The sequence below is a fragment of the Epinephelus fuscoguttatus genome, linkage group LG13 (genome assembly GCF_011397635.1).
Source record: "Epinephelus fuscoguttatus linkage group LG13, E.fuscoguttatus.final_Chr_v1".
In the NCBI taxonomy this organism is placed as follows: Eukaryota; Metazoa; Chordata; class Actinopteri; order Perciformes; family Serranidae; genus Epinephelus; species Epinephelus fuscoguttatus.
In genome coordinates this window covers 18,659,226-18,682,546 of record NC_064764.1, presented here as the reverse complement: position 1 = coordinate 18,682,546, position 23,321 = coordinate 18,659,226, and the positions used below count along the sequence as shown (strand labels likewise).

The window sequence follows — 23,321 nt, the reverse complement described above, 5'->3', positions numbered from 1 at the left end:
AAACTGTGTGGACCTTAAATGAATGACTAAGGAGAAATCTGGACCCCAGTACTATCTATCTATCTATCTATCTATCTATCAACGCAAGAGAGAAAGCAGATTGGATCAGACTTAGAGTATGGATCACCACTTTTGTACTTGCCACCCAGGGCATCAAATTAAGTCATAAACACAGGTAAGAAAGCAATTCAGATCAAACATAGAAAACAGATAACCAACTTTTTTCCTCACTTGCCATTCAAGGTATTTTTCTAAGTCACAAACACAGGGGGAAAAAAGCAAATAAGAGTAGATTTAGGAAAAGGATCAGTAGATGTTTGTCTTTATTTGCCTCTCAGAGCTTCCGTAGAACTGTTTATATTGATAAAGATAATGATAAAAGTGGGACTCATGGCCTCTCAAACTTTTTGTAATGAATTCTATCTGCAAGAACTCACTGTATGTTGCAGTACACAAAGTGGCCTGCGCGCCCACGGTGCGCGTCCCGTCCTATGGTCCCGTCACAGAGACAGGTGGGAGTGGTTTGCAGTGGAATAAAGCATTGCAGCTCCTCACCCACCTGGCAATACTCACTCACTCGCACCACATTGACGGCGGCCGTGAGAAGCTCCTGATTAAAAACCAAAGCCAGCTGCAAGTTGCTTTTCTTTCAAAGCCCATTCTACTAAGAAGCCACAATGGTAAGTGTAGTTTTAGTTGTGTCTGGAGAGAAATTTCCACTCCAAAGTTCTGTTTGTTTGTGTTTTAAAACTGAGTAAATATTTGTTCCCGCTGGTGCTTTTACATCGTGCGTCAGTGAATCTAAAATGTGCTTGGAAAATGTGTCAGATTGAAGGTGCGATGTGGCAACTGTGCTTCCTCTGAGTGAGCCCTGCTGCAGCAGGGACTCTTGTGTCAGAAATAGACTCAATGACTGGCAGTAAAGCTGAGCTGGCTGCTGGCCTGGATGAGCAGGTGGTGATGATCAGTCTACATTTACAGCACATCAGGAGAAGAGATATTAAACATACATAATGATGCTATACAGCCTTGTGTGATTATGTTTTTCAGCATTTATTGTGTCAATAGTCCAGTATTTCTCATTTCAAGTGAAAAGATTCTCTAAAACAATAGTTTTATAAAGTTCATAGTGCTTTATCCTAGGCTACTAGCTGGTGAAGTGTTATGCGTCAGTTCAGTCAGGAATTTAGGTGTGTCTCATAGTACATCTGTCAACAAGTCAGCTCAGTTTGAGAGGAGTGTTCCTGCAGGGTAGGACACAAGTCTTTTCCCTCCAAATTGTAAAAAGCCACCTAAAGTGTAAGAGTGAGCAGGGTTTCTTTAACTTCAACAGATTGAAGGTTGCTTCCATGCAGTAGAAAGCACATTAAAAAAAAGTAGGAAATAAAAGATTCACAGTAAAATGGGTCTAATGGCAACTACATGCCAAATGCAACAGAGATAACCTCGCAGCCATTGTGAATGGAATGTTACTGGTGAAGCTGATTGTAATCACATTTTGACATGCACCATGGTTAGTCTTATGTCTAAGTAGGAAATGAACTCACACACATACACACACACACACCAACCTTTGTGTCCTGTTTGCACAGTGTAGTATAAACACAGCTTGTTAGCACTGTCAGGACTGAGTGCTTATAAAAACCAACTGCTATCATTACCTACTGGGTACACTGCTCGGTATACACGCCCTTATCAAATAGTTCTGATCCATTCAGTTCAGTTCCTTTTATTGTTAATGTTATGTTTCTAATATGAAACCTTAAAGCTACACTAAATGCATGCTGTAGAGCTATAAAATAGTTGTATAAGTACACCAACAATCGTAAGTGAATTCGCACAGCTGTGCCGCTCATTGTGCAAAATGTTTTGTAGAATTACCACACTGCCTGTAGCACTTCTTTAGCATGACACGTCAGAACACGTCATGCACTGAATTCAAAAGGGTGGCTTACCTTGAGTGCATGAATGTGCTCAGCAGATGTCATGAGAACCAATCAGCAACTGTATGTTTCCTGTACTTGTGGAACTACTTGTATTGTATGGCCTAGTGGCCTATGGCACTGTTAAACCTTTTGTGTAACTTTTCCATCTTTAGTATGCTTCTTTTTAGCTGGTTTGACCATTTTTCCCGAGAGAATGACAGATGTAAACTAGTAAGCCATTTAGGGCTTATCAGGTTGGAGCACATCGATTGAGTAAGACTGGTGCACCACCACAGGGAAGATCAGAATCAATAGTGTACATCCTTGACCATTGGTATCTACAAATTGTCTGGCACTCTTGATATTGATTCTCCAGGATGCCATGCTTTAATCTCAGTTGTTTTTTTTTTTTTGGACACATATTCAATGGGAGATTTTGGCCTGAGGTTGGCAAAAGAAGAGAGGTCAAAGGATCATCAACAACAGACAGATAAAACCATGTCAGTTCACTTGCTAGATCCAAAGTTGACACTCTGATCTGTGGGTGGCAGATTTTGGGCTGAGGGGGGGTCTCTTAAATCATCATGAACCATCCTCGAAGTGCCATATCCTTACTAAATATCACATGAGTCTGGCCTGTAGGCGTCAACACATCCTGGTCTACAATAAGGCGTTGGCTAAGGAATTAAAGATTAAACTAAATAACAAAGCAAAATGAAAAGGCGCACAAAGAATGACTCCATATGTCAGCTTTACTCTTGAAGCATGGTTTCATCTGTGTCATAACAAACTAAATACATAGCAGTTTGGGTGTGGACGAGATTTAATTCAATCATTATCCATCCACACCTTGTCTTTATGCTACAGTATGTCTGTTTTCCTGTTATAAGAGGCAGTGTGCACCGGGCCGATGGTATTAAGGGATCTCTGTTCTCATGTCTGCTGACCTGAAAAAGCTTTTAACAAATTGATTGCTCTCTTTATCACGTTCACTTCTCCACCCTCACTCTCTCAATCTATGTGAAGTGTTCATTTTATTTTTTCAGTTTTAGTCGCCAACAGAACTGGAATCTCAAGTCAGTGTGGGCTCAGACATGCCCTTGTTTACGTCACATACAGACACACCCTGACAGGTTCTTAGGCAAAGGTCTGGGTTGAGAATAGTTTGTCTTTAGTTGTGAATTGACCATTATGTACGAATGGTTATGCAAAAAGGAAAAAGAAAAAACATTCCAGTATTTCAGTAACAGCCTAATTTCAATAGAAAGTATCTGTAGCCTTTACATTTATTATTTCCAGCTTTAACTTTAAATAAAGATTGCAGCAAACTTTGAGCAGATCAGTTATGAAATCCCAACTGACAGTGACCACTATTTTGGTCACTGCCAGTAGATGTTTACTGAAACAGAGAGCCTTTGCTGCTAGGTGTCAGGTTAGTATGAGGAACCGAAAATAGCTGCTGCACAGTGCTCTGCTAACCTGAAAATGCAGGCCATTCTGTGGTGGGTCATCTTTGCTTCAGATAGCTTCTGTTGATACAGTGTTGAATGCAATTTAAAAAAAAAAAAAAAATCCTCATTGATCAACATGGATTTAGTGAGATTTTACAGACTCTAAAATTATACTGGATAATACTTTAAAACCCTCCAGCCACAGTGTCCCCCAGCCCTCACCCTCTAGCACCTTCCCTCATCTGTCTGTCTGATCACTGAGAAGGGGAAAGTTGGGGGATGGATAAAAATAGCAGCCTGACGTGATATAAGGTGGAGATATAGTATGTCAAGAGTAGTCACTGTTGAATAGAGTAGAATAAAGTAATAGGAAGATGGATTATGGTGCATTCTTGTGTCTTGCATCTCTTTGAATTCAATGATGTACTTGCTTTTCTCTGGTTCATATTATCATTCTGAACTAGGGGTGGATGATATGGATAACCTATTGTATATTTTGTTTTGTTTCTATGGGAAGTCTGTTGACAACTTTTGCGGTAGTATACTAACCAGATAGGAATGTCTTGACTTGGGCTAATCCAGCAACTTAGATACCAACCAAATCAAGGCTGGTCCTTATCCCATTGATTCAAAAATCATTCTTTAATCAAGTATTACCAGAAGGAAGTCAGTCTCATTGATCTGCAACTTTGCCAGCAGTGGTCCAATGCTACCAGAAGTGTTAAAGGGACAGGGACCATCGGATAGATGATATGGTAAAATTGCTCATGTTTTGGCATGGGTTGATATGGAAATTTTATGTCACAATTATCCTGGTCAAAATAAATGTGATTCCTCATATTATTCCAATAATCATCAAAATATATGTTGCCTAATACTGTACTGTCCTAAAACATACTGGAATCATGTTATCGTGCATTTTTGTTAAGTAACAAATAGTTTTATTGCATCACAGAGTGGACACATCTTTTTTTTTTTTTTATTAAACATTTTAGTGAAAAACACTGTTTTTGAGGAGTCTCTTTTATTGCCTGTTGCCCAGCAGTCTGTTTGGATGTTGCTGGACATATTTACTAAGGATAGACAGATACATCGGCCGGCCGATATTTGAGTTTTTTTACTTGCGTCGGCATCGGCCGATACGCGCGTGGGTTCGTGGATTTATTTTTCCCTGGCATGATTTGCAGACAGGCATCCATGGGCAGCTCTGTGTTGCCGGAAGACCCTGCAGTGCACATGCAGCGAATCCTACTGTGTACAGTAGTTGTTGTTTTATTTATGCTTCAGCTTAAATATTTGTTTATTTTATAAAGACATTAATGGAAGATTTAAGAGCACTGAAATCTTTTTTTTATTTGAATGTATAATAATAATATTAATATTCTACCTGTTCTACCTCAACTTTCCATCTTGTTTTAGTATTTTTTTACTGTTCAATAAATGTTTCTTATTTTAAACTTGAGACCTGTAATATTTGTTATCATTGTGTCATTTTTTTGATGTAAATTGAGGGAGCAAAAGCAGTATCGGCCCCAAATATCGGCTCAAGAAAATCGGCAGTCCATAATTGGACATCGGCTAAGGGTGATGGAAAAAAATCGGTATCGGCATCGGCCCTAAAAAATCCATATCAGTCTATCCCTAATATTTACAGTGATCACAATAATGGAAATTCACCATAATCAACTAATTGGGTCGTAATTTTTATTTATTATGACACACGATAGTCGTATATAATCCCATCCCTACTGATGGTTGACTAATTTATTCCATCTCAGGAATCTTGTCACATTGCCCAAATCTATTCCGAGCCACAGTCAATTGTTTCCAAGTGCAAAGACTACGAATTGACTTTGACTGTAATCTGTCTTTATTTCTCAGATTTAGTTCAAATCTGGTTACAATACTAGCAGAGCTTTTATATGTGATCTGACTCAAGCAACCTGTCTTATTTTAACATAAAGACAACATCAGATAAGTGTGAAATAGCCGAGCATACAAAGTGTAGCCTATTGTCAGTTCATTGCTCACACAATCTGCTTTGTATAACCAAACAGTCATGCCTTTGTGCAAATACTGTAGCAAGAGGCTAATGCAAATACAGAGATACGAGTCTAATGAAGTCCTGTGAATCATTTAGATGGCAGTGCCATGATTTAATCTTTATTTTGTAGGTTATCAGAATTGTTGGATAAATGTATTTCAATACTGTTAGGCTTCCTAAATCTTCCAGTGCCTTATTTGGAAACCCTTGAAGATCTTTTTAATGCTGTAATCCCTATTCTTCTCTTTTAACAAACTTATGTTAGCTACTGCTTTCATCATAGTAAGCAGACACAACACTTGGTAGTCAAAGTATTGTGTGATTTCTTTGGCTGTTCCATCAGTGAGGTCTGTTTTTATTTGGGTCATCTTTGTAGCATGAATGTTAACTGCAGTTCTGTGAACTCGACCTCCATTTCAGCTCATGAGTCTCGCTCACAGTCAGTCACATGAGACCCAGTGACAGCTGCAGAGAATCTGTTTTGCTTATTCAACCTTCTTTCCCCCATATGTCTCTTTGCTTCCACCTAGTGGCCAAGTTTCTGAATGATTCCTTTGGCTTCCTGCAGCTGTAGTGTGTGTGTGTGTATATGTGCAAAATGTGATCATGATACAATTTGCCATTCATAATATTCTGCAAAGCAAAAATCAATTACCTCTTAGCTTACTGGAAAAGAACAACACACAGTTGCTGACAGTATGCAAGCCACTTCCCTCCTCTTTATTTCCCCGAGCTCCTTTTCTCTGCCCCCTTTTTTAACGTCTCCTCTTTTTCTCTTCCAGCGTGAATGCATCTCTGTCCATGTAGGCCAGGCTGGTGTCCAGATGGGGAACACCTGCTGGGAGCTCTACTGTTTGGAACACGGCATCCAGCCGGACGGCCACATGCCCGACAGACAGCCCGTGGGAGGCCACGACGACTCCTTCACCACCTTCTTCAGCGAGACTGGGGCTGGGAAATACGTCCCCAGAGCAATCTTGGTTGACCTGGAGCCCACTGTCATTGGTCAGTAGTGTTATATGATGTAGAGCTTGTAATGTTTGTAGATATTGGGAATGAGAAATTTTCAGAAGATGGCAGTATCTTACTTTGTGGCACAGATGCAAGAGAGTTTTCCTGGGAAAATAGCTCAAAGTATGGGGTGTCTTAGTGAGCCTTTGAAATGATTGACCCACTATTAGCCCTTTATATAACAGATGAATTACTTTTCTCAACTGTTGCTATTGTCATTTATTTCCCAGATGAGGTACGCACAGGCACGTACCGTCAACTATTTCACCCTGAACAGCTGATCTCAGGAAAAGAAGATGCCGCCAACAACTACGCCCGTGGGCACTACACCATTGGCAAGGAGATCATCGACTCTGTCCTAGACAGAATCCGCAAACTGGTAAGGCACTTGAGCAGTAGCTGTCTGGTTTTGGTTTACATTATTACTTGCTTTGTTCTCTAAAGGCCCAGACATACCACATTGCCTGTGTCTCAGCCAAAAAGTTGCACCTAAGCACGCTGCAAAGACTACAGCCAAAAGCACATACGTTCGCTCCTGTCTGAGAGGACATGACTGTCCAGACCAGCAGGCAGTGGTAATCTGTATTTGTCATCAAAAAGGGAACCCGGAAGACTTGTAGGATGGATTCAAGATGCTAGTTACCCAGTTAGCTCATGATATTTACTGTATGCTAGCAAACAATAACACAAACAATTATAAGCCGTTTCTGCAAAAGAGCTCAATGGCTAGAAAAATAATCTTACTTGAAGGTTGTTTGGCCCTTGTGCCATCTTGACTCAAGTCGTTAGTTTGTTTCTCTCAGTTCCGATTCAACAGTCTGCCAAAAACAGGAACTAGATGCTCACTGATGACCCGACATTAACCAGCGGCCAACCACTGGCTCGGTGTATCGGTGCCCTAACAGGGCTCTGTATAGTTAACGGCTTATTTTCATGAATCCATGCACTGAATTTTCTTTGATCATGCACATCAGACAAAAGACCTTAGGCATGGATACAGATTATGTAATGCTGTAATGCTGTTTTTTTCAGTCTTTGTAATAGTTTCTCTGTATCTGTAGGCGGATCAGTGCACAGGACTCCAAGGCTTCCTGGTCTTCCACTCCTTTGGTGGCGGCACTGGCTCAGGCTTCACCTCCCTGCTGATGGAGAGACTCTCAGTTGACTTTGGCAAAAAGTCTAAGCTTGAGTTTGCCATCTACCCAGCCCCCCAGGTCTCCACCGCAGTGGTGGAGCCTTACAACTCCATCCTGACCACCCACACCACCCTGGAGCACTCTGACTGTGCCTTCATGGTGGACAACGAGGCCATCTATGACATCTGCCGCAGGAACCTCGATATTGAACGGCCTTCATATACCAACCTGAACAGGCTCATCAGCCAGATTGTGTCTTCAATCACAGCCTCTCTTCGCTTTGATGGAGCCCTGAATGTTGACCTGACGGAGTTCCAAACCAACTTGGTGCCCTACCCTCGTATCCACTTCCCTCTGGCCACCTACGCTCCCGTCATCTCTGCAGAGAAAGCCTACCACGAGCAGCTGTCAGTTGCTGAGATCACAAACGCCTGCTTTGAACCAGCCAATCAGATGGTGAAGTGCGATCCTCGTCATGGTAAATACATGGCCTGCTGTCTGCTGTACCGTGGTGATGTGGTTCCCAAAGATGTCAACACCGCCATCGCTGCCATCAAGACCAAACGCACCATCCAGTTTGTGGACTGGTGCCCCACTGGTTTCAAGGTGGGCATCAACTACCAGCCTCCAACAGTGGTTCCTGGAGGTGACCTGGCCAAGGTGCAGAGGGCTGTGTGCATGCTGAGCAACACCACAGCCATCGCTGAGGCCTGGGCCCGTCTCGACCACAAGTTTGACCTCATGTACGCCAAGAGAGCCTTTGTCCACTGGTATGTTGGGGAGGGCATGGAGGAGGGAGAGTTCTCAGAGGCTAGAGAAGACATGGCTGCCCTGGAGAAGGATTATGAAGAGGTCGGGATCGACTCCTTTGAGGAGGATGAGGAAGGAGAGGAATATTAGACGGGCTTAGCAAGCGGTTGCCAGTGATTTTCAAGGGTAAAACTAGTCTATTTTTTAAATAGACCATATTTAAGAAATAGAACAAATTTTGCATATTTGTTTCAAATTTAAATTAAAAATGTACCTACATGTAAAGGTTCTTTGTTGTACCATAAGAGTTATTAGGTACTGTAGTGTTTTTGTTGGTTTATACCTGTTTCATAAAAATTTGTTTTATCAGAAAGACAGAGTATTGCAATAATCAGATTTTTATAAGTTTGAAACCTTTGTCGTTGCTCAATAAATCCATCCTCCAAACATATTGCCTCTTTTTTTTACTTCCATTTCTGTAAGTCATTAAACATTTTTATAAATACTTTACTGATAAATGATCATATATTTGTATCATATTTTGCACCCACTAAAATTCAGTGTTTATTTATGTTCAGTGTTATGTGTCATTGCTGAACCAAATTTAGTTGGAATGTTGTAGTTCTACAGCTCAGCCACTAGAGGTCAGTAAAATCCAGCTTATTGAGACACTTCTACTGAGTAGGAACTATTTTCTAGGACTCAGTGGCGTAAGGAAGTTACGGCAGGCCCTAGTGCACATTATTAAGACAGGCCTTAGTGCACACTATCATGCATGTATTGTCTTGACACATTTAGAGATTTGACTTTAGACATCATCATATATATCTTACTCAGCAGTCAAAGGACAATATGTAATGCTTAGAACTACATTTAGGGAGACAAAGCCTCCGCCCTGATGGAAGCATCTGAAACTCTGAGACCTGATTCTATCCAACTAAATAACATTTTTTATTGATTTTTATAGCTTGTATAGAAAAAGCATATAATTTTGTTTAAGATAGCTACTGACTATTTAATAAAAAAAGATAGAAAACCATAAAATAGATGGGTTTGCCTTTCTGAGGACATATATAGCAAAGGCACTGTTTTTAAATTAATATTCTTAATTTAATCATTTATCTTTGAACACAGGTATATTTCCAAGGTGGCAATCTGAATCATTTGCAAGGGCCCGCTCTCTCCACAGGCCCCTCCACCCCAGGGGCCCCAGTGTAATAGAACTGTCTATATAAACGTGCGCCCCTGCATTATACATAGGTTACATTATAGGCCTGTTGCCTGCATAACGAGATACTGTTGACACTGTATCCAGTGTAGTGGCGCACTCTAGTGGAGGCTGTACAGGTTGCAAGGGTTGAGAGGATATTCTCACAATAGCAGAGTTCAACACGACTCAGGCTTTACTGTAAACTGGCTAATTTTTACTCATGTTGTCAGTCATAGCTGACTTGCAATGGCAACACGCTGGGGAATATGCAGTGCTGGAAAAATCAGTCATGACTTCTCGGTTGCTTTACGGACCCTGACTCCCGGTGACCATGAGGTAACTTTTGACTCACGCTCCTGCAAAAAACGCTGCATAGAGTGACATTGTGGACATTTGTACTGTGTTCTTTGTGAGTTAGTGACGTCACCAAGGAAGTAAGTTACGCATCATAAACTCTGCGTTTTACTGTAGACTAAGAATTAATAAGTGGAATAAAGGACATAAAAAAGCACACAAATAGATATCAGCCAGTGTTCCCGTTAGTAACCCAGGGGTCATCAACCTCTGGAGACTGAGAGCTACCTGAGGGATAGAGATTGATATGGGGGGCTGATAATATAAATTTGCTTGGTTTAACTTAAAAATGTAAAGGTAGAAAAAAAAAAGCCTATTAAATGCACACCATTCATTATTTAAAGTTTAAATAATCCACAAATTACTATGAAAACAGATATATTAATACTGTATATTTAAACATGCAAGTTTAATGATTTCTCAACAATTAATGTTTCAAAGTCATACAGTATCACATTTGTCACCGTTTTGTACAATACCAGATGTCAAGTAGGGTATTAGGAAATGGAGCTAGTTTAAGGTACAAATATGGAACTTTTGTTTAAAAATATCTCTAAATTGATACAGTAAGAATTCTTCTTTTTGAGTAAAATTTATCAATTATTGTCAGGGATTATTTATTTTTATTCACTTATTTATGTATTATTCATATTTATTTTATTTTATTTATTTATTTTTACCCAGCCAGAGAATTAAGACATTTCCGTCACAATTTAAAGATATTTTATTTTTGATTGATAATAATAATACATTTTTTATACTTCCTGTGAAGGTATCATAATCCCAATTTTGGCTAGGAGAGCTATTATGAATATTCATTCACTCATTCATTTTCCATAACTGCTTATCCTGTTAGGGGTCGCAGGGGTGCTGGAGCCTATCCCAGCCAACATTGGACGAGAGGCAGGGTACACGCTGGACAGAGTCGCAGGCAGACTATCACAGGGCTGACACATAGAGACACGTGCACGCTCACATTCACACCCACTGGCAATTTAGAGTCATCAACTAATCTTAATCTTTAGATTGTGGGAGGAAGCCGGAGAACATGCTCCCCCACCCCAAGTTCAAACCCCCCACCCTGGGTTCGTAGGGTGAACCACCCTGGGTTCAACCAACAACCCTCTTGCTGTGAGGTGACAACGCTAGCCACTGTACCACTGTGTCGCTGTGAGTTGTGAATATATGTTTGTATGGATATGTAAAATGTAATTCCAGATAGGAGTGTGGATTAAGTGTTAGAGCAACTTGTCATATAACGTCTGTGTGCAGGTGACAGAGAGGTCGGCCTTTAATCACAACACACTTTTGAATATGTCTCTGCATAACAGTACCTCCCATTCAAAGAAGAGGAAGTGTGTGGTACATGCTCTTTGAATCAACTTCCCAAAAGTGCAATTAAATCGTGTTGTGTTGCAGCATGTTAATTATGACACCACACCCACATACTTTTACAAGCATTACTGAGCAGGGAGTACATTAATGTGACCTGAAATGACCTGAAAGTATAATTATGTTTCTAGGTTTACTGCCATACTCATTTGTTATGTTGTAGTTGTGCGTGCATTTCACACTGCTCACTTTGTCATTTATATTTTGATTTTGGTAAATGTAAATTCAGTTTGAATTCATGCACATACATGCTGCATCACTAAAACTGCGTTCATCCTCAGATAGTGGCTGTTGCAGCGAGGGATCTGCTGCATGCTGAAGAATTTGCCAAAAAGCACAACATCCCTCGAGCATATGGAAGTTATAATGAGTTGGCAAACGATCCAGACATCGGTGGGTTCTTCTGTCAGCATATGGCAGAATGTTTTGGTCCAAATTGAATCAACAAATTCTGCTCAGCTGAAGTGTCTTTAGACCATTTACTGCTTGTCTCCAGTGGGCTCTGCATTACATACATTCCATACCTGACGAAGTGATGCCTTACATAATGTTTATTAAACACCAATCTTTCTTACTCTCTCTCTAGATGTGGTGTACATTGGCACCATCCATCCTTACCACCTGGCCACTGGCAAGCTCTTTATGAATTCCCAAAAGAATGTGCTGATTGAGAAGCCTCTGGCCATGAATTCAAGGGAGGTGCAGGAACTCATCACTGTAGCCCAAGACAACGGTGTCTTTTTCATGGAGGTACCGAAATATCTTCTTTCAATAAACCAAACATTTACCACATGTATCTGTTTAAACCATTCCATGTTTCCATTCAGGCCATTTGGACACGTTTCTTTCCTGCATCCCTTGAACTGAGGAGACTGCTAGGCCAGGGTGAAGTGGGCGATGTTCAGATGGTGAGGGCTGATCTCGGGGCTCCACTCACCCACATTCCTCGCTTCGCTGAGAGGAAGTTGGGAGGCGGGGCAGTGCTGGACCTGGGCATCTACTCTCTGCAGTTTATCCTCATGGTTTTTAATGGCGAGAGGCCTGAGTCCATCCACGCCACAGGGAACTGCATAGACACAGGTGACTGTCTCAAGGAAGTCAATTTACCAAGAAAATCTTACCGTAAATAATAACTGATAGGCTTGTTGTGCTGCATTCTTTTAGTTTTGGATATCTTCAACCAAAAGACTTGCAGGCCCTAGGCTAAAGTTGGAGTTAGCGCACTTGGAATGTCACATTTGTGTCAGTGTGAGCACTTTCGTAGCCTGGGGCCAACAACTCTCTTAGCCACAGACTAAGAACAGTGTGAAAAGCTTATTGCCTTCTTTGATGGAATACTCACAATTCTAAAACCCTGATGCCGGCTCTTTTTTAGAATCCAGAAGTCTTTTTTTTATAAAGGAAATTACAAGGCAGAAAAAGATTCCTGAGTTATCAAAGCCTTACTGCATACTTTTGTCCAGGTGTTGATGGAACAGCAGTTATGGTTTTGAAGTTCTCAGGAAACAGACTTGCCATTTCCACTTGCTCAATCACCACAACGCTGAGCTGTGAAGCGGTTATCTCTGGGACCAAAGGCACCATTAAGGTAACAGCACGCAGTAAGAAAAGTAGAAACATCTTCACACGGGACCAAATAACACAAGTCTTTTAATATGCTAATAGCTAATGTTAATGTTGACGGTAGGCTATTGTTAGATTTAGCATGTTGGCATTGAGCTCCAACCCAGCCAACATATGTATGTGGGCCCCACATGAGTTATGCTGGGACTACCTGGGTATCAAGTGGGTCCGGGCCCTAAATGGGCATCTCATTTAGAGCGGTCCTAGTTGGGGTCCTAATGGGAAATGAGTGCATGGGCTCAGGATGGGCAACACAAATGGGGCCCGTGGGTATACCAAGTGGGAAAGACATGTGCAAGCACAATCAATCCCATATAAGCACAGTAGAACCAAAATAAAGCTGAAACTAAGGAACCAAAGTCAAACTTTTTTTTTTTTGGCCGCAAAAAAAGCAGGACAGCAAAATCTCAATCGTTTTTTTTTTTTTTATCCAATTTCGTTTTCGTAAAGAGTTTTTCAGCCAGTGGAGCTGGCAGTTTGCCTTAGACTTTCAATCCTGTTGATTTATTACACAATTATTTGGAACTATAGAAAAGTGAGTTTTTCAATCCATATCTATCCAGTGTGTGTTGAAATTGCCCACTTAAGCTGTATCGTATCGTATTGTATCGTATCGTATCGTATTGTATTGCATCGTATCGTATCATATCGTATCGTATCGTATCATTAGATGGATTGTCAATAGGATTTTACTGAGACTTGTAAATTTAATACAACATAAGAACTTTGTGGTAAAACATGGTAGACCTGGTGAAACAGAAATGCTATAAGGCTTAATAGCTTAATCAACCAGTAAACACATTGACGTGATTGAATTGTTGTAATTACTAATTACTAAATCAGTACACCATCAAACCAAGTAGGCTAATGCAAATTATTAACTATTCATAAATATTTATACTTTGTATGAATAGCCCTAACACTTCAGGCAATGTGAATTACATGATACTGATTTCAACATCAGATACCCAACCATATGTGGTGCCCCACATCCTTGGAGGTGAATGGGAAGGAGGTGCAGTTCCCCCTGCCAGAGCCTGACATGCCACTAAACTTTAAAAACAGCACAGGTCTACGATATGAAGCTGAGGAGGTCCGCCACTGTCTGCTGAAAGGTAAGATGCTCTAATGCATACAAACAGAACAGCTGTAGTATTAACAGTTGATCTACATCGATCTGATCAGTTTCATTTGGTAATATTTTCAGCAGTTTGTCATATCTGAGTATGAATGTAACCCTCAAGATTTGAATCGATTTTAATTTAGATATTATCTTGTTGTTTTACCCTCTAGGTCTGAAGGAGAGTCCAGGGATGCCGTGGGCGCACTCCAGCCTGTCAGCAGAACTTATAGATGAGGCCAGAAGACAAATGGGAGTGACATATGACCAAGACAACATCCAGTGATGGGTTCTCAGCGACAGCTAGGGAGCAGACCTGTACCTCAGCATACAGAATGACAGAATCTTAATCAGGTTTCCTCTTAAATTCAGGTCATGTAGGTTCATTGTACATGTTATGATGAATATTGAACTATTTTATGTTTGTGTGTGAGTGTGTGAATGTGTAATACAGTAAAATTTACAATGGTTTCAGCCTATTCAGGTGGTCCTAGTAAGTCATGACAGTGTGACAGATGACTGATTGAAATTTAGCCATCATTAATTTTATCATTTACATCTGTGATTTCCCCACCATGACATGTCAAAAGGCTGTCTCTGAAAAAAGTATTTTTGTACACATTTCATTGAGTCTCTTGGCTGTGTCTTGAGTGAACATTTGGCTGGGTTGTAAATTGTCATTGATTAAAATGTGGAATAAAATGTTACATTTCTTTAATTTCTGATTTCACATTTATTTAAATTTACTGCTAATCAAAGATATTGTTAAAAATTCTGTACTTTTGGCACTTCACTGGCCATATTTCAAGTGTATCCATCGTCACCACCGGTTGCTTGGCAACTGTGCAGACGCTTGCTACCCCTCCGGAAGTGCGTGGCTCTGAGGAAATATGGCGCAGGGAGCACTGCATATACCAGGGATATTCATTGCTTCAGTATATTCGTTTGTAGCATTTTGTCTGTCTGTTTTCGTCACCTTTGCAGCATTTGACTCAGCAAACGCTGACAATGTATTCAGTGCGAGCCACACGGCTACTGCACCCGTTGCTGTCGCTCGGGATCTGCGGTGAGTTTCACGTTAAGTTACTGTTAGCTAGCTACTCCATGCTAACACGTAAGAGTAGTTACAGTTATCAGTTTCTGTTCAGCTGTAATAGTCATGTTTATGTGTTCAGTTTCAGGTTACTCTCTTGCCCTTTATACGCTGTATTTCTGCCTAACTGCTTGTTTTGTTTAGCACTGCACTCTTCTTGGGTTAACGCTAAATGTGTAATGTTACCTGACTCCATTCAAAAAGTTGCCAATTTAATGACTGATTGCATATTAGGACCATGTACTTTTTGTTTACACGTCCCTCAATACAATTTGCAAAATGCTATTGTACTACAGTGAATTTCGGAGTAGAAATTGTTGATTAAGCAGCACTTGAATCTCTTATTTTAGGCACTTTATAGCATAGGTGTTACAGTAAAAGAATGCTAACTGTGAGAATCAGGGCGTATCGGGGCTCAGCTGGTCAGGACAGTAACGCTATGTACTTTCTAAGCGTGGATTTATTCGACTGTTCATTCAACATGGCGTTAGTTGGGGGATGTAACGTGCATATGTCACGACATTATGGTTGACGTCGCTATTGAATAGGATTTTGAGGTTTGTTGACGAAGGGTGGTATGAATTACTTTATAGCAGGGGTGAGGGAAAAGTCGTTACAGCATAATATCACGATATTTTCGTGTGGTAATATCGTATCCTCACACAGATACCAAGTATCAAATTTTTATTAAATAAATTATTGCTATTGAAAATATAAATTAAACGTTTGGTGGCCTAGTAGAACAATATAATCAGTTGCTTTTTCAGTATGCTAGATACATTTTGAACAGGCTAATTTTTATTATATTTAATAAAACTGTTGATGTTTTTATATGGGGACATAATTTGCCTTTGATAAAAGGTAATAAATTGCAATATATTGCAATATATGTTATCACAACATGTTTAAAATCGCAATAATATGGTATTGTGACTTATGTATTGCGATAATATCGTATTGTGGGGCCTGTGGTGATTCCCACCCCGACTCAGTGGTGGTTTTACCTGTGCATGGGCATTTGTTTGCATTGTGCATAACGGTGCATACTGATTAAGCCTTTGAAACCTGAGCAGATTGGCCTGGTTTCTTTTAAAAACATGAAAAGAATGCAATGAGCAATAAAAAAAAAAATATGACCCCCACCCTCCCAAAATAGGGAGAAATTAGTGAAAAGAGAAAATTATAACAAGAAAATTAGGGGGCGGGGGGAGGATGAAAAGAAAGTTAAAAACACACAAACATGTCAATGACCTGGAAAGAGTGCTTAAAAATTCTAATAATTCTGTAACATAATTGTAAAATATAATAATGAAAATAATAATCATAAATAAAGTTTTTCCTAGCTTTTTCTTTTTTCCTTTTTTAAAATCTAAATCTATTTTTAACCTCTTTTTTAAAAAATACTTTTCTATTTATTTATTTTTTGCAATTTGTATGACATTTGTTACCAAGCTGCTTATTTCTCTCATGTTTTTGAAAGAAATCACACCAATTTGCTCAGGTTTCAAAGGTTGAAATACTTGCGAAAGGCCTCTGAAAGCAGCACAAGAAAAGTAATGTCGCTCCAGGCTTTAAAGGGTTAAACAGCTTGCAGCAGCCTCCCGGAAAGAACTGGGTATGATGTCGCTCTCAGTTTCATAAATGTATATTACCAACATGTTACATACTTTTGCTAAGAATTTGCACTATGCGTTTTGTCATTGTGAACAACTGAGCTGGGATAATGATGAAAATGTAACAGAGCAGCAACAAATGCGAAACCAAAAAATAAAAACTCGGAATAAAAACGACCAGAGCATATAATGTAAAGTAATAATAATTAATTAATACTATTAATGTAGTGCTGATGATTGACTGCCCTTTCTGACCTCTTGCTGTATCATGCCGTGACACTTTTTGGATTTGTCAAGCTTCTGTATGACTGTTTTCAGTCAGACAGTTGCCAACGAATCAAAAGATACTTTTTGAGCATTTTGCCTTTAATGGACAGGACAGCCAAGTGTGAAATGGGGAGAGAGAGAAAGGGGATGACATGCAGCAAAGGGCCACAGGCTGAACTCAAACCTTGGCCGCTGCGGCAACAGCCTTGTACATGGGGCGCCTGCTCTATCCACTAAGCCACCAACACCCCAACAAACTTAAATGTTGGCACAGGATGTGAACTGCCTGGATACCTAAAGGCTAGGTCATTTAAACAACAATATACATATACTTAAACCATAAAATATAAGGAATAGATTTATAAAAGGCTTTACTTTATGGCTACATGAAGGTCCTCTAATAGACATCATTTGAAAGGTTGCTATGATGTGACAAATATAGCCCTGCTTTATACTGATGATTCATGACATTTAAAATTAGATCAATGTTGCTTTGTTACTATATTTGGTAGACTCGATGTATTGCAAAGACAGCTGTTGCTCTTGTGTTCACTGACCAAAGAGCTTGGTGCTGCTTTTTATCCACGCAAAACTCCACGATCTCCTGTCCTTTCTTGTCATCTCAGGTACCTTTTGTATGACGTGAACCCTCCAGAGGGGTTCAATCTGCGGAGAGATGTCTACATCCGCATGGCCTCCCTGGTGAAGACTTTGAGGAAGGAGGGGGATGACTGGGTGTTGGTGTTGCCCCCATGGGGTCGCCTCTACCACTGGCAGAGCTCCAACATCCACCAGATTCGCATCCCGTGGGGAGAGTTCTTCAGCCTCACTAGCTTGCAGGCCAATGTACCTGTCATTGAGTATGAGGAATTCATTGCTGGTGAGCTTTTAATTTTGCTGATCCAGACTAGAGTTACATTTCAAACCTCATTATCTGTATACGGGTTCTAATTAAAAGGTTTTTTAAAGCTCTTTGTGCTGTGATATTTCATTTATCATAAATACTAATGGTTTTTTTCCCTGTGCCACTTTTTAATCAGCTATTAAACAGACTGCTCCTTAGCTCATTTTAAGCTTGTTAAAGCCAAACCTAATGAATGTGTTTTGTTCCTCCCTTGGATCTAGAGAATGGAGGTCCATTCATAGACCAGGTTCTGGTGCTGCAAAACTACGCTGAGGGATGGACTGATGGGAAATGGGAGGAAAAAGTTGATGAGCGGCCGTGTATTGACAAGTTGATGTACTCCAAAGATAAACAGGGCTACTACAGGTAAAGCAACACAGTGCACAACACCCTGCTGTTTAATTCAGAGACTGTGTTTTTACCCTGTTTTGACAGGTGTAGTATTTAGTCGCTGTCACCACGCTCATGTTTTCTAAATGCCTTTTCTGTCATACCCTCCTTCGGGAAGCAGATTTTTTTTGTTGTTTATTGTTCCCACATGAAAAAGATTTATTAAGCTTAAGTGCCAAAGAAAATGAATTGTAATTATAGTTGAATAACTCAGTAGAACCACTTTAGACAGTGATGGATCACATTCACAGTATTTCTGTATTAATGATATCCATCTTTATCTTTGTGCTCACACACCTCTCTCCTCTCCATTCATCATCGGCTGTCTCATTTATCTTGTTTGTGTGTGTGTGTTTCCAAGGGGCTGGTTCTGGGGCTATGAGGAGACGAGAGCTCGAAATGTAACTTGCATATCAGCCCAAGGCCACGCGTCCATCATGGCCCCTGTTCTACAGAAAAACATCACAGTGACGTGAGTTTACAGAGCAACATGCTGATACAAAATCCACTGACTGCATGCATACATACACAGTGTGTGGATATTTGTCAAGTGCCAGTGTCTGGTAAAATGTATCTGTGGCGGATAAAACAATATGATTATTTTTTAATTTTGTGGCTGTAATCAGTTCTGTCGAGCTTGATGGTTGTTACTTAATCTTATCCCTGTCTTTGACTGAGTTACAGCATGAACAGCTCATTTTTACATGAATTAACCAGTAGTTTGTGGCTTTAAAGGGACAGTTGAACCCTTAATCCAAAATACATATTCTTTACTCTTACCTGTAGTTCTATTTATCAGTTTTGATTGTTTTGCTGTGAGTTGCCAAGTGTTGGCGATATCGTCTGTAGAGATGTCTGCCTTCTTGCGAATATAATGGAACTAAATGGCACATGACTTGTGGTGCTTAAAGCGCCAAAAAATAAATTTGAAAAACGCAAATTAAATTCATGACCCAGTTACTCAAGACAATCCACAGACCTTGTTGTGAGTAGTTTCATGTGGGAACGGTTTTTCTTTGTGCTGAACTACACCTGGGAAGTGTATCACCGCGCAGAGGGAAGTGTGCATCTTCTGCTAGCTCACCTAGCACCACTGAGCTAGCTAATGTTACAGCTCAGCCGGGGAGGACTCCATTAATGTCTACATCCTGCACTGTTTGAAGCCTCTCTTCCCTAAGATGTGCGCTTCCTTCTGCGTGGTGATACAGGTAACAGGTGTAGAAAGGGTAGAAAGAAAATAGTTCCTGATTTTGGCATGAACTTACCCTTTAACTAGCACCACAATTTAGGGGAAGTGACCAGAGTTAAATTTCATATGGAGCTTTTAACCATTACTAATGCCATTTTGCACATTAGATGGCAGGTGTAGCAAATTGATAAGATAATAGATGAGTAAACAAACTACCAAGAGAACACTGTCTAGACACAAAATAGATCTTATGTATCCAAAGTTGTCAGTCTCTTATTAAAACAGTCTCACTGTAAGCATAAATCCTCTTTAAGACGGTGGAGTTGCTGATGCATCTCTTTGTGAATACCTGAAAGATAATCCAACTCCATTGTTATCTAAACGTGGTATTACTTACAGATTGTTCTCTTAGATCTTGGAACGCTGACATGGATAAACTTGTTGTACTGGCCATTTTGCAGATCCGTTATGCTTGACCGAGCAGAGACACTCCTCCATGATCACTATGCTGGGAAGGATTACTGGGATGTGAGTCAAATAAAAGGCTAATATCACACCTTTTTTTTGTAATGCTGGTATCGGGTATTAGATCACCTGTTTTTTCCTCATATTTTTTTCCGTAACCTGATTTGTGAGTCTCTGCAATTGTCTGTGCTTCAAATAGACCCGCCGCAGCATGGTTTTTGCCAAACACCTGAGACTCATCGGAGATGACTTCAGAGCAAAGAACCTAAACTCTACAGATGACAGAGACCATACCATTTACAGTGAGGACTGGACACGCATGAAAGTGAGTCAGCGTGTCTGATTGTGGTATGATTATGTGATTGTGCAGGTGGAATTTAGTGTTTACCTGCATCACTGAAGTACCAGGTTCGTAGGTATTTGAGAGCATTTTGAATGTTTGAGCTAATCGTGTCATCAGATAAGATAAGTCAAGCACACTCTTATTGCTGGACACTTGTTTACTGTCAAATTTCATTGTGGTTGGGGCGGTTGGGTAGAGCGGGCATGCCGTGTGCAAAGGTAATGTCCTTGTTGCAGTGGCCGTGGGTTCTATTCCAACCTGCAGCCCCCCACTGCAGCCTTTTTATGATCAAGTTGTACACAATAATAATCTTTATTCCCTCTTTAGGCCAAGCTGGGCTCAGCTAAAGGTGGTCCATATGTGGGAGTCCACCTGCGCAGGAAGGACTTTATCTGGGGTCACCGTGAGGATGTACCCAGCCTTAAGGGTGCAGTGAAGAAGATCCGCAGCTTGATGAAGAAGCACAAACTGGACAATGTGTTTATTGCCACTGATGCAGATGAGGAAGGTAATGACATACTGGCACAGTCAGAGATGATTTACAATTAATTGTACATTTAAATGACCTAAAGGCATGAATAAATTTCATTTGTATTATTGGCATGAGTGCTTCAGTATTCTGCAGCTTGATGAAATAGTGTTATGAAGGTTTATACAGCCATCTCTTATTTGAAAGGCCAATATATATTTTGAGATGAAATCATTTCAAATGTCATTGACACGGTAGCATAAGAAGTCAGCAAATTATATATGGTAATGCAGAAATAAGTCGTAGAAATATTATAAGTAAGCAGTAGTTGTGTGCAAATAAAATCTTGTCTCTATAAATGCTTTTAAAATCTTGTTCAAAATTTGTAAATCTGTAGAATTGAAGGAGCTGAAAAGGTTGCTGCCAGACATGGTGCGGTATGAGCCGTCAACAGAGGACCTGGAGCTGTTTAAAGATGGAGGAGTGGCCATCATTGACCAGTGGATATGTGCCCATGCAAGGTAAACGTCCGTGAGTGTGATTGTACAGGTGTGATTGTGAACATGTTTGTCTGTCTCTATGTGTCAGCCCTGCAATAGTCTGGCATCCTGTCCAGAGTGTACCCCACCTCTCGCCCAGTGTCAGCTGGGATAGGCTCCAGCTCCCCAACGACCCCTAACAGGATAAGTTGTTACGGAAAATGAACGAATATTTTATATTAAGTTATTTGTCAATTCTAATTTCTTAGCTGTGTTTTTGGAATCATCAGCTTTGTACTGCCCCCATGTGATTAAGTATGAATTCCACCTTCAGAAATTTGCTCTAAAAAGTAAGCCACACAAGTAGTCCCCCAAACTTTTGTCTTTTGTCCAGTTCTTTGGTTTATGACACAATATAGTGCTCTTGGGATGATGTTTTTCTGTAGGCCAATACGGTAGTTATCGTCACCCTGGTTCCCTCATCAAAAAGCCTATGGGATTTTTCCATTGGATTTTGGATTATTGCAGAAAATAAGCTCCGTGGAGGTAAAAAGCTAACGTTAGACTACAAAAAACAAACAATACCACGATCATGTGACTTAATATCCCTTCCACAACATGGCTGTACAGACGTGTTCTGTGTTATCTGTTTCATTTAGCCACTTGTTAGCAACTGCCTTTTTTAAGACGCATAAAAGCTTTAAAATTCACGCCTGGGGAATTTACGGACATATTTTATATCGTAGAACAAAACGTGAAAGTCTGTTAAGCTTGTTTTTACTGCAGACCTTATTTCAGGCACATAACCAAAACCCATTGAATTCAAGACAGTGGAACCAGGGGTGCTAAAATGCCAACTTATTTGCGGGTTTCATGATTTAATTAATTGATAACAGTGAGGACTTAATTAATAACAACTTGAGAAAAACTCCAAGTAAAAATAGATCTCAATGTGAAATAGTTAAGTGTGTTGTTTTTTTTTTGTTTTGTTTTGTTTTTCCAGAAGGCATAGTATAATAATATAATGTGTAGATTTGATCATTTGCACCATTTTCAGCAAAAGTAAAAAGGTAATTAAAAATAAATAAATAAAATAGGGTAATTTTCGAGGGAGAATGCCAGTTACTTGTTTACCCCCCAAATAGCAGCCATGTCACTTTCATACTTACCCGTGGAAAAAATATTTCAAGTTGAAAAACTGGTCTGACTGTACATGCTGCTCTCACTGCAGGTCATACCTCATGCATGTCATGTCCTTGTGTAATTTCCCAACATGCCTCTTGCATCACTTGTTTCTTTTATTTATTTTATTATTTTTTTTCAGAGTCTTTATAGGAACATCAGTGTCCACCTTCTCTTTCCGGATCCATGAAGAAAGGGAGATCCTGGGCTTTGACCCAAAAACTACTTACAACCGTTTCTGTGGGGACACTGAGAAAGAATGTGAACAGCCCACACACTGGAAAATAGTTTATTGATGTGACCTCTCACTTATCTGATACACACAAGTGCCAAAAGCAGTGTTAAAAGTGACATTTATTTGTATGGAATATACAAGCTATTTTAACTGTTTGATGGTGTATTTTTGACTTTTCATGGTTTCAGAGTTGTGCAATCAGGTCTGTAGTGACCACTGTGACTGAGCCTTATGCTCAAGAGGCCACGACTGGGCTGCCAAACATGTGTTACTGTAATGTTCAACAAGTGAATCTGCAAATATTTTTTAAGTTGTATGTTGAATGTGGATCCCTAATGTCAGCCTGGTATTTTACATCATTTCTTATATTTATGACCAGCACCACTGGTGAGAACATGTGTCTTATAATGAGTGCAGCAGAAAGTGTTGTATGGGAGTATTCTCAGTTTAACATTTTGTGAGATTCAAAGATGTTGAGCATCTGAAGTTATTCTATTTTTTAAATGTACGATTTTGTCCCCCAAAAATAACACCACATAAGTATGGAGGAGCATTCAGAGATCATGAACATATTGTGAAGATAATGCATTTTTAATTAAATGGACCTTGTGAAGTTTTCTTGTAAACAAATTAAGATGTGTTTACTCTCCGTTTTGTCTTCTTTACCAAAAGAATT

At 40.0% G+C, this 23,321-nt stretch overlaps 3 protein-coding genes across 3 annotated transcripts; all 3 read left to right on the top strand.

Moving 5' to 3' along the window:
* Positions 1-520: 520 nt before the first annotated feature.
* Positions 521-8,768, top strand: LOC125900000 (tubulin alpha chain-like). Its single transcript, XM_049594728.1, has 4 exons — positions 521-680; positions 6,203-6,425; positions 6,662-6,810; positions 7,493-8,768. Exons 1-4 carry the CDS (start codon positions 678-680, stop codon positions 8,465-8,467), a joined length of 1,350 nt encoding a protein of 449 aa, XP_049450685.1. The 5' UTR covers positions 521-677; the 3' UTR covers positions 8,468-8,768.
* An 899-nt stretch (positions 8,769-9,667) lies between these two features.
* LOC125899715 (trans-1,2-dihydrobenzene-1,2-diol dehydrogenase-like) lies at positions 9,668-14,705 on the top strand. Its single transcript, XM_049594197.1, has 7 exons — positions 9,668-9,863; positions 11,555-11,666; positions 11,860-12,023; positions 12,101-12,353; positions 12,737-12,861; positions 13,861-14,011; positions 14,190-14,705. Exons 1-7 carry the CDS (start codon positions 9,774-9,776, stop codon positions 14,300-14,302), a joined length of 1,008 nt encoding a protein of 335 aa, XP_049450154.1. The 5' UTR covers positions 9,668-9,773; the 3' UTR covers positions 14,303-14,705.
* A 190-nt stretch (positions 14,706-14,895) lies between these two features.
* pofut2 (protein O-fucosyltransferase 2) lies at positions 14,896-23,145 on the top strand. The gene is made up of 9 exons (XM_049594732.1): positions 14,896-15,082; positions 17,616-17,869; positions 18,115-18,259; positions 18,645-18,755; positions 19,934-20,000; positions 20,137-20,262; positions 20,608-20,788; positions 21,147-21,270; positions 22,553-23,145. The coding sequence occupies exons 1-9, from the start codon at positions 14,907-14,909 to the stop codon at positions 22,704-22,706; spliced, it is 1,338 nt and encodes a 445-aa protein (XP_049450689.1). The 5' UTR covers positions 14,896-14,906; the 3' UTR covers positions 22,707-23,145.
* The last annotated feature ends 176 nt before the right edge of the window (positions 23,146-23,321 follow it).